The sequence below is a fragment of the Acipenser ruthenus genome, chromosome 4 (genome assembly GCF_902713425.1).
Source record: "Acipenser ruthenus chromosome 4, fAciRut3.2 maternal haplotype, whole genome shotgun sequence".
NCBI lineage: Eukaryota > Metazoa > Chordata > Actinopteri > Acipenseriformes > Acipenseridae > Acipenser > Acipenser ruthenus.
The window spans coordinates 56,857,573-56,872,689 of record NC_081192.1 but is presented as its reverse complement, the minus strand read 5'-3'; the positions used below and the strand labels follow the sequence as shown (position 1 = coordinate 56,872,689).

Here is a 15,117-nt window from a genome sequence, read left to right as displayed (position 1 = left end):
GGGATAAAGCAGCGGTAATAACCGGCTAATCCCAGTAGTGACCTCACCTGAGTCTTGGTTTTGGGGATCACCACGTCTACCAAAACTTGGGTTTTGGTGACAATGGGTTTCACACTTCCATTCCCCATTAAAAATCCCAAATATTGAGTTTCTGATTTGGCAAACGCGCATTTTCCCAAGTTAGCTGTCGGCCGGGCTACCCTTAACCCTTTGCGGTCCATTTATTAATCGCGCGTCAGGCACACCAGGTCTAATTAATTTTCACACGCACAGTTAATTTTATACGCGCGGTTTAAAAGTATTTTTTTTCACAGTCAAACGGGTTTAAATGGCCCTGCATATCAACAAAGCACACACTAGGCATCTCCAGCCCCGCCCCAGCCTTTCGTTTGCTATAGCGTTCAGCTATGTAAGAAATAAATAATAATAATAATAATAGTCATACATACCGATCGATCATCTCCGGATCACTCGTTTTATCACCAAACTCCTCAATAATGCGATCCAAGTCATTATTTTATTACTATAACATCTGAAAAAAGCTCTGCAAATGTCCATGATAGTCTCAGTGCGCTGACGCACTCAGTCAGCTTGTTTACTATGAACACCCCATTATCTAATACCTGATACCATGTATGACTATTCATGAGATACGCCTTTTTTTTTGTTTTTTTTTGTTTTCCCGACTTGTCTCGGCTCCTGTCGCTCCCACTCGGCAATTGAATGGTTTTCTCGGCTTTTTCCGGAGAAAAAACGACTAAACACCCGTTTATTGCGTTGCTATAATGATGTCGGACCCAGTCCGACAAAGGACCTGTGAGGAATAATTGCAATGTCGGACCCAGTCCGACAATGGACCGCAAAGGGTTAAAGACTGAAGGACGGCTGTAACCCTAGCCAAATGCTCTCGCCAGGTGGAGCTGTAAATAACCACGTCATCAATATACGCTGCTGCACATTCATATGGGCGTAAAACCTCAGTCTCTGAAAGGCAGCGGGCACACCATGTAACCCAAACAGCATGGTTTTGAAATAAAACAGCCCATCAGGGTTTGAAAATGCGGTTCTCTCTCTAGAACTGCAGGTTAAGGGGATCTGCTAGTATCCCTTTTGTCAAGTCCAGAGAAGAGATAAACTTTGCCTTTCCCAGTCTATCTAGAAGTTCGTCAACCCGAGGCATAGGGTACGTATAAAACTTGGCAATAGCGTTTACCTTCCGGAAATCTACACAAGCGGTTGGTGCCGTCTTTCTTGGCCACTATGACAATAGGACTGCACCACTCGCTCCTGGAAGGTTCAATCACCCCAAGTTCAAGCATGTCCCATACTTCTTTGCGAAGGCCACTTCGTTGACTTTCTGGGATCCGATAAGGTCTCTCTCGTACCGTGACACCAGGTGAAGAGAAAATGTTATATTCAACTAAGTTAGTTCTGCCGTGCAAGTCAGAAAAAACATTGCTGAACTCCTCAATAAGCTTACGCAGCTCCCGTTGCTGATCTGGAACCAATTGTTCCCCCATCGGAATGATTTTGGTGCTAGGGGTCTCTGGACAGGGGCCTAAATCATCCTCTACATTGCGTGGGGATATAAATAAGTTCTCCCTTGTCTGCCGGGGCTTTAATAAATTTATATGACAAATTTCACGTTCATTACGGTGATCGGGCTGTCTAATTTCATAATTCACCTTTCCTATAACCCGTCTCACTTCATATGGCCCCTGCTATTTAGCACATCATTTTGATTCTGATGAGGGAAGCAGCAGCATTACCTGGTCGAAAAGTTCAAATTAATGCATTTTTAATGTAATGCTACTATTGCCAGTGGTGAGCCAATCTGACGTTGTCCTGGGCCAAACGACCGACCAAATCCAGGCGATCTCTGGAGTAGGAGCACATGCTGCACTACATTTTTGGACGAGCCTTTGTGCTCCTCCCATCCCCGCGAGGCTGTTGGCCGTACAAGAGCTTGAAGGGGGCGAACCCTGTCGAACTCTGCGGCACCTCTCTCACTGCAAAAAGGAGGTAGGGAAGAAGCGATGCCCAATGTTATTGCTCTTGGTTTACAAAACGTCTCAGCATCTGCTTTAGGGTCTGATTAAAACGTTCCACTAAATCATCCGTCTGTGGATGATAAACAGATGTCCTAATGGGACGTATTTATAATATTTTATATACCTGTTGTAACGTGTTAGACAAGAAGCTGGTTCCATGATCAGTCAAAATCTCCTTGGGGATCCCTAGTCTGAACCTCAATGCATAATCTACCACCACATATATATGCGTATACCCAGAATCAGAAGGTAGCAAAAGGGCCCACTATGTCCATTGCAATGTGTTCAAATGGGGTGGAAATAATCGGCAGTGGAACCAAAGGGGTGGGGCGCACTCGACCCGGTGATATTCGCTGTCAGTCTGGGCATGTGGCTACATATTTCGACACATCAGTATGAAGTCCTACCCAATAGAATCGAGCCAATTCCGCTCCCTTGTCCTGTCAGCTCCGAGGTGCCCCGCAAAAGGGATATCATGCGCATGCCTCGTGACCTCGGGCCGACAAAACAGGGCAACCAATAACTGTGTTACAGGCTGTCCTGTGCCTGCGGCTAGGTTTACCCTATACAGTAAGTGCCCCTTGATACTGAAGTGCAGAAATACTAGCGCCCCAGCGCTGTCAACATCCTTACCTTCAATAGACCGGACCTGTCCCCAAGCGTGCACTAGTGACGGCTTATTATGTTGGCTTAACAGTATCAAATGCCCCGACACTCATCTTACCATTTAATTAAATTTGGAGCACTCTTTTTGGTGAGGTCAGCTAAAGGGTTAACCACTGTGGCATACTCGGGGATAAAGCAGCGGTAATAACCGGCTAATCCCAGTAGTGACCTCACCTGAGTCTTGAGTCTATGTTGGCCCCACACCAAGCTTGAGTGCCACATGTCCGGTATATTGAGAGGGACCGGAGTAGCATCTGCTCTAGATGGTCCAGTAACCTCGCCCTCTCGGTCACACTGCGTTCTGACTCCCTTTGGCTGGCGTTTGTTACCATCTGAGCACTCTCCCACCAGACCCCAGCCTTGTCTTAGTGATGCTCCCTCCCATTTTGCGGTCCTCCTCTCTTTATTAGTTTTTCTAGGACAGAAAATAGGACCCCCTTGGTAAACGATTGCAGCCGCTCCTCCAATCCGCGGCTGCCACATCATTTCCCTTCCGGGTCAATGAGTTAGTGTACCGAAGCTCCGTCTCTTTTCTACATGACCGACTTCCTTTTAACTCTCGAAATGAAGTGTCAGGCCAAGTAGTCCAGAGTAGAACATAAGAACATAAGAAAGTTTACAAACGAGAGGAGGCCATTCAGCCCATCTTGCTCGTTTGGTTGTTAGTAGCTTATTGATCCCAGAATCTCATCAAGCAGCTTCTTGAAGGATCCCAGGGTGTCAGCTTCAACAACATTACTGGGGAGTTGGTTCCAGACCCTCACAATTCTCTGTGTAAAAAAGTGCCTCCTATTTTCTGTTCTGAATGCCCCTTTATCTAATCTCCATTTATGACCCCTGGTCCTTTTTTCTTTTTTCAAGTCAAAGAAGTCCCCCGGGTTGACATTGTCTATACCTTTTAGGATTTTGTATGTTTGAATCAGATCGCCGCGTAGTCTTCTTTGTTCAAGACTGAATAGATTCAATTCTTTTAGCCTGTCTGCATACGACATGCCTTTTAAACCCGGGATAATTCTGGTTGCTCTTCTTTGCACTCTTTCTAGAGCAGCAATATCCTTTTTGTAACGAGGTGACCAGAACTGAACACAATATTCTAGATGAGGTCCTACTAATGCATTGTAAAGTTTTAACATTACTTCCCTTGATTTAAATTCAGCACTTCTCACAATATATCCGAGCATCTTGTTGGCCTTTTTTTTATAGCTTCCCCACATTGTCTAGATGAAGACATTTCTGAGTCAACATAAACTCCTAGGTCTTTTTCATAGTTCCCTTCTTCAATTTCAGATCAATTCTAAAATGTATTGAGGCCAACACAGGAGTTATATGAGCTAGTTTTTTCGTTCTAGTCAGAACCCCAGCTGCTGCATTTTGAACAAGCTGTAAACGTGGTAAGACATGATGTGGAGCACCAAACTGCATCACGGGATTGACTGTCCTATATGGGATTGACTGTCCTATACTTCTTTATATAGTCCTAGGTTTTGAGTCTATTGCTCCGTCATTGTAGCAGCTAGACTGAAAGGGGTGGTACCGTTGGAAAGCTTAGGAGCTCAGCCCCAGGTTCATTTCATATGCGGGTTCAATGGTGCATTTTTTATTTTTTTTTAGCCATCTATGATTACAATGATAGCAGTGACCAAACATGATTTTTTTTGGAAAAGCGTTTTTTTTTCTTCATATATTCTCATCTCTAACACATATAGTATGCATGATCCTGTTGCAACATACATAATATGAAAGGATATTTTGTGGCCTTTCATTTGATAAGTTACATGCATGCAGCACAAACTATCCAGTAGTTAAACATACACAAATGATAACAGTGAAAAACAGGGGGAAATAGGGCTGAGAGAGCTAAAAAAAAGAAATGGAGCGCTGGTTAAAAAGAAAAGCACCTTTTTCTTCTGCTGCATGCAAAAACTTCACGATAGGCAATGGCAAAAGCAATGGAGAGTGCTCTGTCTCAGTGATGAACAGCTGTTAGGTCTCCTGAAAGCATCTTATTTTATAGCAATACCAGTGTGAATGCTGTTGCAGTAAAATATACATAGCTTTTTATATGCAAAAGAGCCTTTTTTTTGCCATTCCCCCCTAAAATTTTGGAATTCCCTCCCATTGGCTGGAGCATAGGGGGGGAAATCCCCCCAGCACACAAAAATGAAATCCAAGCCCTTATATATATATGAAAAGGTGCATGCAAGAATTTAATATCGTCTCCCGAAAAGCCGAGCAGCAAGGGAGAGAGCGTGAGCACGAGCGTGAGCCACAACAAGGTACTGAATCCCAGGGAAGGGGCGGGGAGAGCCACTGGCTTAGCACAGGGCACACGGCCATGGAGGGGACTTAATCAGAAACTAAAAGCTAAGAAGAATTATCGATAAAAAAAGCTACATTATTTCAAAATATGAAATAAGAGTGAGACAGAAAAAGTGAATTAACCCTTTGCGGTCCTATGTCGGACCTGGTCCAACATTGCAATTTTCCATTTCCAATTTTCCATTTCCGACATCATCAAAAAAACAGGTCTCTAGTCATTTTTTCTCCGGAAAAAGCCGAGAAGGCCATTGAATGGCCGAGTGAGACCAATAGGAGTCGAAAGAAGCTGAAAAAATAAAAAAAAATAAAAAAATGGGCGTGTCTCATGAATACAGATAGCCCCGGCACCACATAGATAACACGGACATAAACAAACAAGATAGCTGCTTCTGCCCCCAGCGCTCAAAGAATATCACAGACATTTGCAGAGCTTTTTTTTAGATGTTATAGTAATACAATAATGACTTGGATCGCATTATTGAGGAGTTTGGTGATAAAATGAGTGATCAGGAGATGATTTATCGGTATGTACTACTATTAAGAGGTATGTGAAAAATATAGCGAACAAGGGGTGGGGCGGGGCTGGAGATGCAGTACTGAGTTACGGCATTGATATGCAGTGCCTTTTAAACCTGTTTTACTGTAAAAAAAAATACTTTTAAAATATGTCTAAAATAAACTGTGCGTGTGAAAATAAATTGGACCTGACGCGCCCGAGACGCGCTAAGTAAATGGACCGCAAAGGGTTAATAAACTTCTCCTTAGTTATGACTTAAAGTCAGAGCTCACTCCTTCCCCAGGCAGGCTGAAAGAGAAAATGGCGCCGAGCCTTATGTGTCACTTGTAATTATCTCCTGGTGGCAGAGATGACGTCTGACGGATACAGGGCTCTTACAGGAGCAGCTTTGATATTGTGCAATTCATACCAACTTTGCACACCTAGATTTGAGAAAAATAACCGGAGCTTGCTGACGCTCCAGTGCTTCTATATATATGCACTGGAAAGAAAATGTGTGCTAAAATTAGACCCTAATTTTTCTCAACCAAAAGTAAAATCTGAACTGTGACAAAAATTACACTTATGATGGTTACAGTTTTTTCAGGAAGGCATGTGCATACAGGCAATATACAAATTTAATAATTTTTTTTAAGTAAAAAATTGTACACTGCCCTTATCTAACCTCTCACTCATATACACTGCCCTTATCTAATATATATATATATATATATATATATATATATATATATATATATATATATATATATATATATATATAAACATATAAGACCAGATGAAAGTTTACAAATGAGACATCTTGCTTGTTTGGTTGTTAGTAGCTTATTGATCAAAGAATCTCATCAAGCACCTTCTTGAAGGATCCTAGGGTGTCAGCTTCAACAACATTACTGGCGAGTTGGTTCCAGACCCTCACAATTCTCTGTGTAAAAAAATGCCTCCTATTTTCTGTTCAGAATGGCCCTTTATCTAATCTCCATTTGTGACCCCTTGATTGGGCAGAGTTCTGTCATTATTACACCAGATTCAGTCTTCGACTCCTTTGACTGGACAACGCGTGTGCACATACAGTTCAAACTGACGTGCAATGTATATAAATTATGGTCTCAGGGGACCGGTCAAAAATAGAAGACATAATTGGCAACTCTTAAAAAATCAATGCTTTTAATGGTGCATTTCAAGAAATGTATAGAAATACAGTCACCTCCAAAATTATTGGCACCCTTGATAAAGATGAGCAAAAAAGGCTGTATAAAATAAACACAGGTAATGAGCTATATTTTATGCTCAAATATATGTGAAAACCATATTCTTTTATGCTAATACAATTGCTCAGAGAAAAATGATTTTTTTATTAACAAGTAATAAAAAATGTTCTCAAAAAGATTCTTCTAAATAAAATCAAACAAAATTAAATCTGCATTAACATTCTACTTCAAGTTCATCTCAGTCTTAAGGAACTGTATTGTGGCCTTCCATGAGGTATAAAAATGAGGTAACACACATATGAAATCCATTTGTCATCCATCACCATGGGGAAAGGCAAAGAACTCACAAATGAAGAGACAAATGGTTGTTGACCTTCATAAATCAGGCAATGGGTACAAAACAATAGCTGAAAAACTAAATATACCACTTACCACTATTAGGGTAATAATTAAGAAGTTCAAAACCACTGGAACAGTGGTAAACTTGCCTGGTAGAGGACGCAAGTGTATCTTGCCCGCGCGCACAGTGAGGCAGATGGTTCGGGAGGCAAAGGGAAATACAAGCGCCACATTTGGAGAATTACAGAACTTGGTTGCATCTTGGGGTCACCAAGTCTCCAAATCTACAATTAGATGCCACCTCCATGCCAATAGACTATTTGGAAGGGTTGCCAGAAAAAAGCCTTTATTGAGAGCAACCAACAAAAGTAAGCGCCTGGAGTTTGCTAAACGGCATTGGCACTTCGATTGGAACCGGGTGCTCTGGTCAGATGAGACGAAAATAGAGCTCTTTGGCCACGCACACCAGCGGTGGGTTTGGCGTCGAAAGAAGGATGCGTGTGCAGAAAAGAACCTCATACCTACTGTAAACTATGGTGCTGGATCTTTGATGTTATGGGGCTGTTTTGCTTCCACTGGTCCTGGGGCCCTTGTTAAGGTCAACGGCATTATGAACTCTACCCAGTACCAGGACATTTTAGCCAAAAACCTGGTTGCCTCTGCCAGGAGGCTGAAACTTGGCCGCAAGTGGATCTTCCAGCAAGACAATGACCCCAAGCACACATCAAAATCCACAAAGAAATGGTAAATTGACCACAAAATCAACATTTTGCAATGGCCATCTCAGTCTCCGGACTTGAACCCAATTGAAAACATGTGGAAGAGGGCAGTCCATATCAAGGATCTGGAAATGGATTCTGTATGGAGGAATGGTGTAAGATCCCTCCCAATGTGTTCTAAATCTCATTAAACATTATAGAAAAAGCTGTTATCCTTGCAAGTGGAGGGTGCACAAAGTACTGAAAATAAGGGTGCCAATAATTGTGACACTTCATTTTTTTTTTTTGGAAATAAATTTTTAATTTGAGAAATGTGTAATTTTGGTTGATTCCATTGAATCATTAATAAAGTCAAATATATTCCACATATTGGAAAATTACAATATAGCTCAGTACTGGTATTTATTTTATACAGTCTTTTTTGCTCATTTATCAAGGGTGTCAATAATTTTGGAGGTGACTGTACATATCAAATTGGAACTACATGGTTATTGTAGCCTTTGGAAAAGAAGGTACAGTGAAATGAGTTATTTAAACACGGTTCATTGTTTACAAATCATGCACAAAACGCGCCCTCACTGGCCACAATATCGCACTTCATTTAGAATTTACCGACTTTCCTTGATAAAAACGAATCCACATCTGTTAGGTTACTAGGCATCCTCGGCTTTTGACCAATTCTGAGGACACCTGGTTTTTAGTTCCGTGCGAATCATGCTTTAAATGGCTGTTGTAAAACCAAGACCCAAGTACTTGACAAGTTTGCAGTGAAAAACAGGAGGATGGACTTGGGGATCTAAACATCATGCAAGATAGATTATTCTTTCTGTTATTTAATTTGTATGTTTGATAACTGCATAGTAGTGGTTCTAAATTTGACTGTGAGGTGAAACATCATGATTCTTAATAGGGCGATTTCGAGTACATTGCAAGTTTGGAGTGTAGTTAATTTTTACTTACAGAAACATTTTTATAAATTATACTAGGCTGTCAAGCGATTAAAAAAAATAATCATGATTAATCTTGAGACTAGGTTTTAATCACATATTTAATTGATACAATTACTGCATCCATCTTATTTAAGTTAGTTTTATTACTGATGCTATAATGTTGGAATGTATTTTCTATTGTTTTGGCTAAGTTACACTATTTGCGCTGTTCAGCTTATTTTATTAATGTTATTAGTGTAGAATTAATACAGCAAAAATGCTCTGTTTTGTACTGCACAGCTAATACTACTGTAGCTTTAACTGAAAGACCTTACGCAGTGTGACATGGCTGCTGATCTGTGGGGAGTGCGGTGGTGTCTTGGGATGAGGGGGAGAGATCGTTACCACGGGGTACTTTGAGCAAGTTTCATTGAGGTCTGTATTCTAATGCTGTAACTAAAAGCAACAAACCTATGCCAAGGAAATAAAGAATATTGCTGAGAGGGACAAGACAGGAGTGCGATTAATGTGCGTAAAAAAAATTCTCTCCCAAAAAATGAATGCCTTAATCGCAGAAGTTAACTGTGATTGACAGCCATGATTATTACCCATCTGCAAAAATCTCCTAGTTACTCAGTTGTGTTTTCCTGCTGTATATAATTTCTGTATGTATAAATTCTGTATATGTACATTAGTGCCTATGGCTTTGCTTCTGTACCAGTCAACAACCCTACTGCAGGTCTTTCCTAATAAAAATAAAAATAAAGTTTCTCTTAAGATGTCACCACTTTAATATTTTGGTCCATCAGTGATATGTAAAAGGAAAGCTTACTATACATTTACCTTGTTTCCTTGCTTCTTGCAGGTTTTCTTTAAACTGGATATACTTCTCATTGCGTCGCAGGTCTGAGTCCTGTGCAGTGTTTTGAAGTCCATTGAACTTTTCTTGAACCAGTGCCTTTAATTCAGATATTTTCTCTGGATCTTCATGTCGTATCTTGAAAATATCAAGAAAAAATGTGTGTTATTGCAAGGCTAGAAGTTAACTAAGATAGTAGTGAGGATTTGCTGTCTGCCTGAAAGGTAGGCAGCCAAATGGTCTTATTCGGTACTGTAATCTGGGGTTATTTTGGACAGTTTTGACACATTTTTTGTAGTACTTTTTTATAATTCATTTTTTAGAACTAAGTTTGTGATATATTTACAGGTATACCTTAGGGCTATATAATAGAGTTAAAACATGTTTGTAACACGTGACTTAAAAGACCCCTTTTTTTATTTAAAATGTGTCCAATGTTCCAGTGCTTTGAGGAGTCTTTGGACACCCCTTCAAAACTGTGACTTAACCACTTTAAATAGTAGAGTTTTGTCCACAGGAGAAAATAGATGGTGCTTTTTGGCCAAAAAAATCAAAACAATTTTGCTGTGCAGGCAGAACTTTATACCCCTGAACTACTTTTTTTTTTTCTTTCATTACTCAAAAAGAACAAACAAACTGAGTAATGTTAACCTGCAAACAAATATTTGGGTCTTCCTTTTTTTAAGTTTCACTGAACAGAGAGTCCATTAACAGGCCTTCTTCAAACTGGAGCGCCTCTTTGGTGAGTTCCGTATAATCTGGTAGCTTCGAGCACTAAGTTTTCTTTTATACATTTGAATCATTTCTACCGTCTCTGCCCTTCAGCTATGTGGATTTCCTCGTCTGAAATTCTTATTGCGAGATTTAATGTTAACACCCTCATGTGATCAGTGACGAGATGAAAATCACATACACGGTAAAGTAGTATGCGGTATAGTAACATAAAAACATTTACAAATGAGAGGAGGCCATCTTGCTCGTTTTGGTTGATAGTAGCTTATTGTCCCAGAATCTCATCAAGCAGCTTCTTGAAGGATCCCAGGGTGTCAGCTTCAACAACATGGTCTGTAACCAACTCCTCAGTAATGTTGTTGAAGCTGACACCCTGTGATCATTCAAGAAGCTGCTTGATGAGATTCTGGGATTAATAAGCTACAAACAACCAAGATGGGCTGAATTGCCTCCTCTCTCGTTTGTTAACTTTCTTATGTTTTTATGTTACTATACCGCATACTACTTTACTGTATGTGTGATTTTCATCTGCACATTGTACATTCTGTCAGCACTCGATCGATTACCTTCAGAAGCAGACAGTGTTTGAGCACATGAAATCTCAGAGGCACATCAACAGAACAGCAAAAAAATCAAGGTCAAAATACACAATATATTATTATTATTACATTTGTTTCCATTTTGCACTATAGACATGGATAGCAAATCTTGTCTTCAAGTTTTGTGAATTAGCCAACGGCAGCATTAATATTAGTAATATTAAGAGAACACAAAATCATGTATCAGCTAATGTCCAGTTTCATGTGTCTAAAGATTCCTCCAAGTAGCTAAGTTTCGAATAATATACATTTATTATGTCAGATATAAACTGCATGAATCACATTAGTAACTGTATGAAAACATTGAATGTTATTTGGTGGGGGTTAAATGGAGTTATCCATTATATTAAATCAAATATTAAATACATTGTTTACATTTAGTTAAACATGCAAACCTTTTTTTTTTTTTTTTACGATACTTGTTATATTTTTTTAATGGGTTTAGCTGACAGTTTCAACCAAATGCTTTTTTTTTTTTTTTTTTAAATAAACATTATGAAACACTGTCTTAATAAATATTATAATATCAAAGTGTGGGGAATATTATTATTTATAATTATTATTACTCTAAAACGTAACATGTGCTGGTAATAAAAAAAATCTTGTTTAATTTCACTAAGTATCTTACAATTTAAGATTTTAACATTAAGGTTAAATGCACATTTTTGTGACAGAGGTTAAACTGCAAATATGTACATTGCAGTATGTTTCATATATTCTTTATTCATAAAACAAAATAACCTTTTACATAAAATCAAATATATTAATTAACACAGATTTTCCACAGAATTTAGGTAAAATGATCTGCAGAATTTGGAAAAATTCCCAGCAGATTCAGTCTGGGCCTGCCCATGACCAATAGTGCATTACTGTAGCATAATGGAAATGTTTTTGTAACCACTGTTTTGTAAGCAGCACTTTAAAACTGAGTTCCAGTACATAACAAGTTAATTTCCACAAGCAGAAGTCAGATAACCTGCACTAAAACAAAAGAAAAAAAAAGTTTAACTTGTTTATTTTCTATCATGGGGTTTCCATGCGGGGCAACTTGTTAATGAGCGGGTTTATCAACAACCGAAGCACACATCTTGGTCGTACGCAGTGCTGCTTTTCTTATGCTTCTTAGGCTACTGATGTCCTTTCACATACCCAGCGGGAGCTGGGAGAGGCACCTGCAGTTCTCTTGTTATTATGCGCAGAAATTCGGTGTGCAACGCAACCACCTCTTGGTGCCGTTGATCAGCGTGGTCCAGCCTTTCCAAGAGGAGGCTGTATTGCCGATCCTGCCTGGCAGCAGTGCGTGCAATCAGACGGTACATCCTTCTGTACTCCAGGCGCATCAGACGATGCTCCTGGATCAGCAGCTACAGCGTTCAAACCAACTTTAATTTAAAGAAGAACAGTTGTGAATTGCTTCACAGCTTTTGTTTTACATGTGAATCCTAAGAATAATATGTGAAAAACAAAACATATTGCATGCGCACACAGCCCGACATGCATAAAATGGCTTGATATCCCCAACCATTTGTTTTTTTCACAAATTATTATTAGGATTCACATGTAAAACAGAAGATGTGAAACAATTCACAACTGGTCATTTTGAAAATGCTAGCTGCTGTGGTTGGGGATATCAAACACTTTTAATTGATGCTGGGGGTGTGTATATGCAATATGTTATTGTATTCACAAATTATGGTTTGGACGCTCTAGCTACTGTGGTTGGAGAGATAAAGCCCTTTTACGCATGGCTGAGGCTAAGTGTGCGTATGTGCGGTATGTTATTATTTTGCAGAAATTATTCTTAGGATTCACATGTAAAACAGAGACTGTGAAACAATTCACAATTGGTCTCCTTTGGTTTGAGCACTCTAGCTTCTGTGGTTGGCGAAATACAGCCATTTTCATTCATGTCAGGTTTAGCGTGAGTCGAACATCAAACGAATATCAAACGTCAGCTAACTTTTACTGCGGTAGCATGTTTTAGTTTAGAAAAGTAAATGATGGCTGGCGCAATTACCATATTGTATTGATGGGGCTGGTATTTCACAGGACGTCTGGGAGGATGAGGATTCCAGCAAATGGTCCGATGCCACTGCCACTGGCCGGTCACCCATTAACCGGTGCATTTCCTCCCAGAACCAAAATTGGGACCTCGAGCTTTGACCGCAGGACTGCAGGCGTTTTCTCTCCTGCAGGTACAGATATTTCAGTTTCTTGAATTTATCTCGTACCTGCAGGAGCGTTCTATTTATACCAAGTTCAGGCAGAGCACCGGTAATACTGGTGAAAATGGTGGCATTTCTTTGGCGAGGTCGATCCAGTTCATCCATAACCCCCAGAAAAATAAAAAACTGAAATATCTTGCTTGCATAAGTATTCAACCCCCACACATTATTTCAGTTTTTTATTTTTCTTGAAAATATTTCCCAACATAAAACCAATGTCACCTTACAATAATTGATTTTGAGTTTCAGTGTTTTAAAATAAAATATCAAACAGAACGAAATTTCAATGTACCATTTGTAATTCAGTAATATGAAAGAATTGGTCAGGGATCTGAATACTTTTGCAAGGCACTGTATATATATATATATATATATATATATATATATATATATATATATATATATATATATATATATATATATATATAGATTGCTAATCTCCTGTAAAATTAACATGATTAAATCAAGATATCTTGAACTGTCAGAACCAGTGCTTAATTTCTGCCGGGGCTTGCCGGGGCGCAGCGTCACAGAGTCACAGAGTCATATTTCCGGTACCTTTAGTTAAAATGCTTTCCTTTTAAATTCTCAACAAGTTGTATCAAGTCTGTAAGTTCTTGCACGCGCGCTAAAGAGAGAGAGTCCGCTGGCACGTTTGTAGCTTACTTTAAATTACTTTACAATTTCAGCTTGAGTGCCTTTAACCCTTTGCGGTCCTATGTTGGACCAGGTCTGATGTCATCAAAAAGACGTCAAGCACAGGTCCCTAGTCATTTTTTCTCTGGAAAATGACGAGAAAAGCTTTCAATGACCAAGTGAGGTAGATAGAAGCCGAGAAACAAAAAAACGGAGGCGGATCTGAGTAATACACACCACAGACATAACACGGACATAAACAAACAAGATAGCTGCTTCCGCATCCAGCGCTCAAAGAATATTGCCGATATCTGTCAAGCTTTTTGAGATGTTATAGTAATAAAATAATGACTTGGATAGCATTATTTAGGATTTTGGTGATAAAACAAGTGATGAGGAGTTGATTTATCAGTATGCACTACTGAAGAGATACAGTGCCTATAGAAAGTCTACACCCCCTTGAACTTTTTTCACATTTTATTGTGTCAGTGCCTCAGAGTTTAATGCATTTAAATGAGGATTTTTTTCCATTATCTACACACCATACTCCACACTGTTAAGGGGAAAAAAGGTTTTATTGAGAAAAAATTATATATTAAAAATACAAAACTGAAAGATAATTGGATAAGTCTCCACCCCCCTGAGTTAATACTTGGTGGAAGCACCTTTGGCAGCAATTACAGCTGTTATTCTGTTGGGATAGGTCTCTACCAACTTTGCACACCTAGATTTGGCAATATTTGACCATTCTTCTTTACAAAACTGTTCAAGCTCTGTCAAGTTCCTTGGGGAGTGTTGATGGACAGCAATCTTCAAGTCATGCCACAAATTTTAGATTGGATTTAGGGTCGGGGCTCTGACTGGGCCACTCAAGAACATTTACCTTTTTGTTCCTTAGCCACGCCAGTGTAGCTTTGGCTGTGTGCTTTGGGTCGTTGTCATGCTGAAAGGTGAACTTCCGTTCCAGTTTCAGCTTTCTTGCAGAGAGCAGCAAGTTTTCCTTAAGGACTTCTCTGTACTTTGCTACATTCATTTTTCCTTTCTATCCTGACAAGTGCCCCAGTCCCTGCTGATAACAAGAATCCCCATAACATGATGCTGCCACCACCATGCTTCCCAATAGGGATGGTGTTCTTTGGGTGATGAGCTGTGTTGGGTTTGCGCCAAACATAACGCTTTGCATTTAAGTTAAAAAGATCCATTTTAGTTTTGTCAGACCACAAAACTTTTTGCCACATGGCTACAGAATCTCCTGAGTGTTTTCTTGCATACTTCAAAACGGGATTTAAGGTGGGCTTTCTTGAGTAATGGCTTCCTT

General features: G+C 39.6%; 1 protein-coding gene across 4 annotated transcripts in view; it reads right to left on the bottom strand.

Moving 5' to 3' along the window:
• Positions 1–15,117, bottom strand: part of nsmce2 (NSE2 (MMS21) homolog, SMC5-SMC6 complex SUMO ligase) — a 66,455-nt gene that overhangs the window by 23,520 nt on the left and 27,818 nt on the right. For all 4 annotated transcript variants that reach the window (XM_059022588.1, XM_059022587.1, XM_033999178.3 and 1 more), the window contains one exon: positions 9,592–9,745. In XM_059022588.1, coding sequence (XP_058878571.1) covers positions 9,592–9,745 — 154 coding nt within the window. The remainder of the gene's footprint in view (positions 1–9,591; positions 9,746–15,117) is intronic.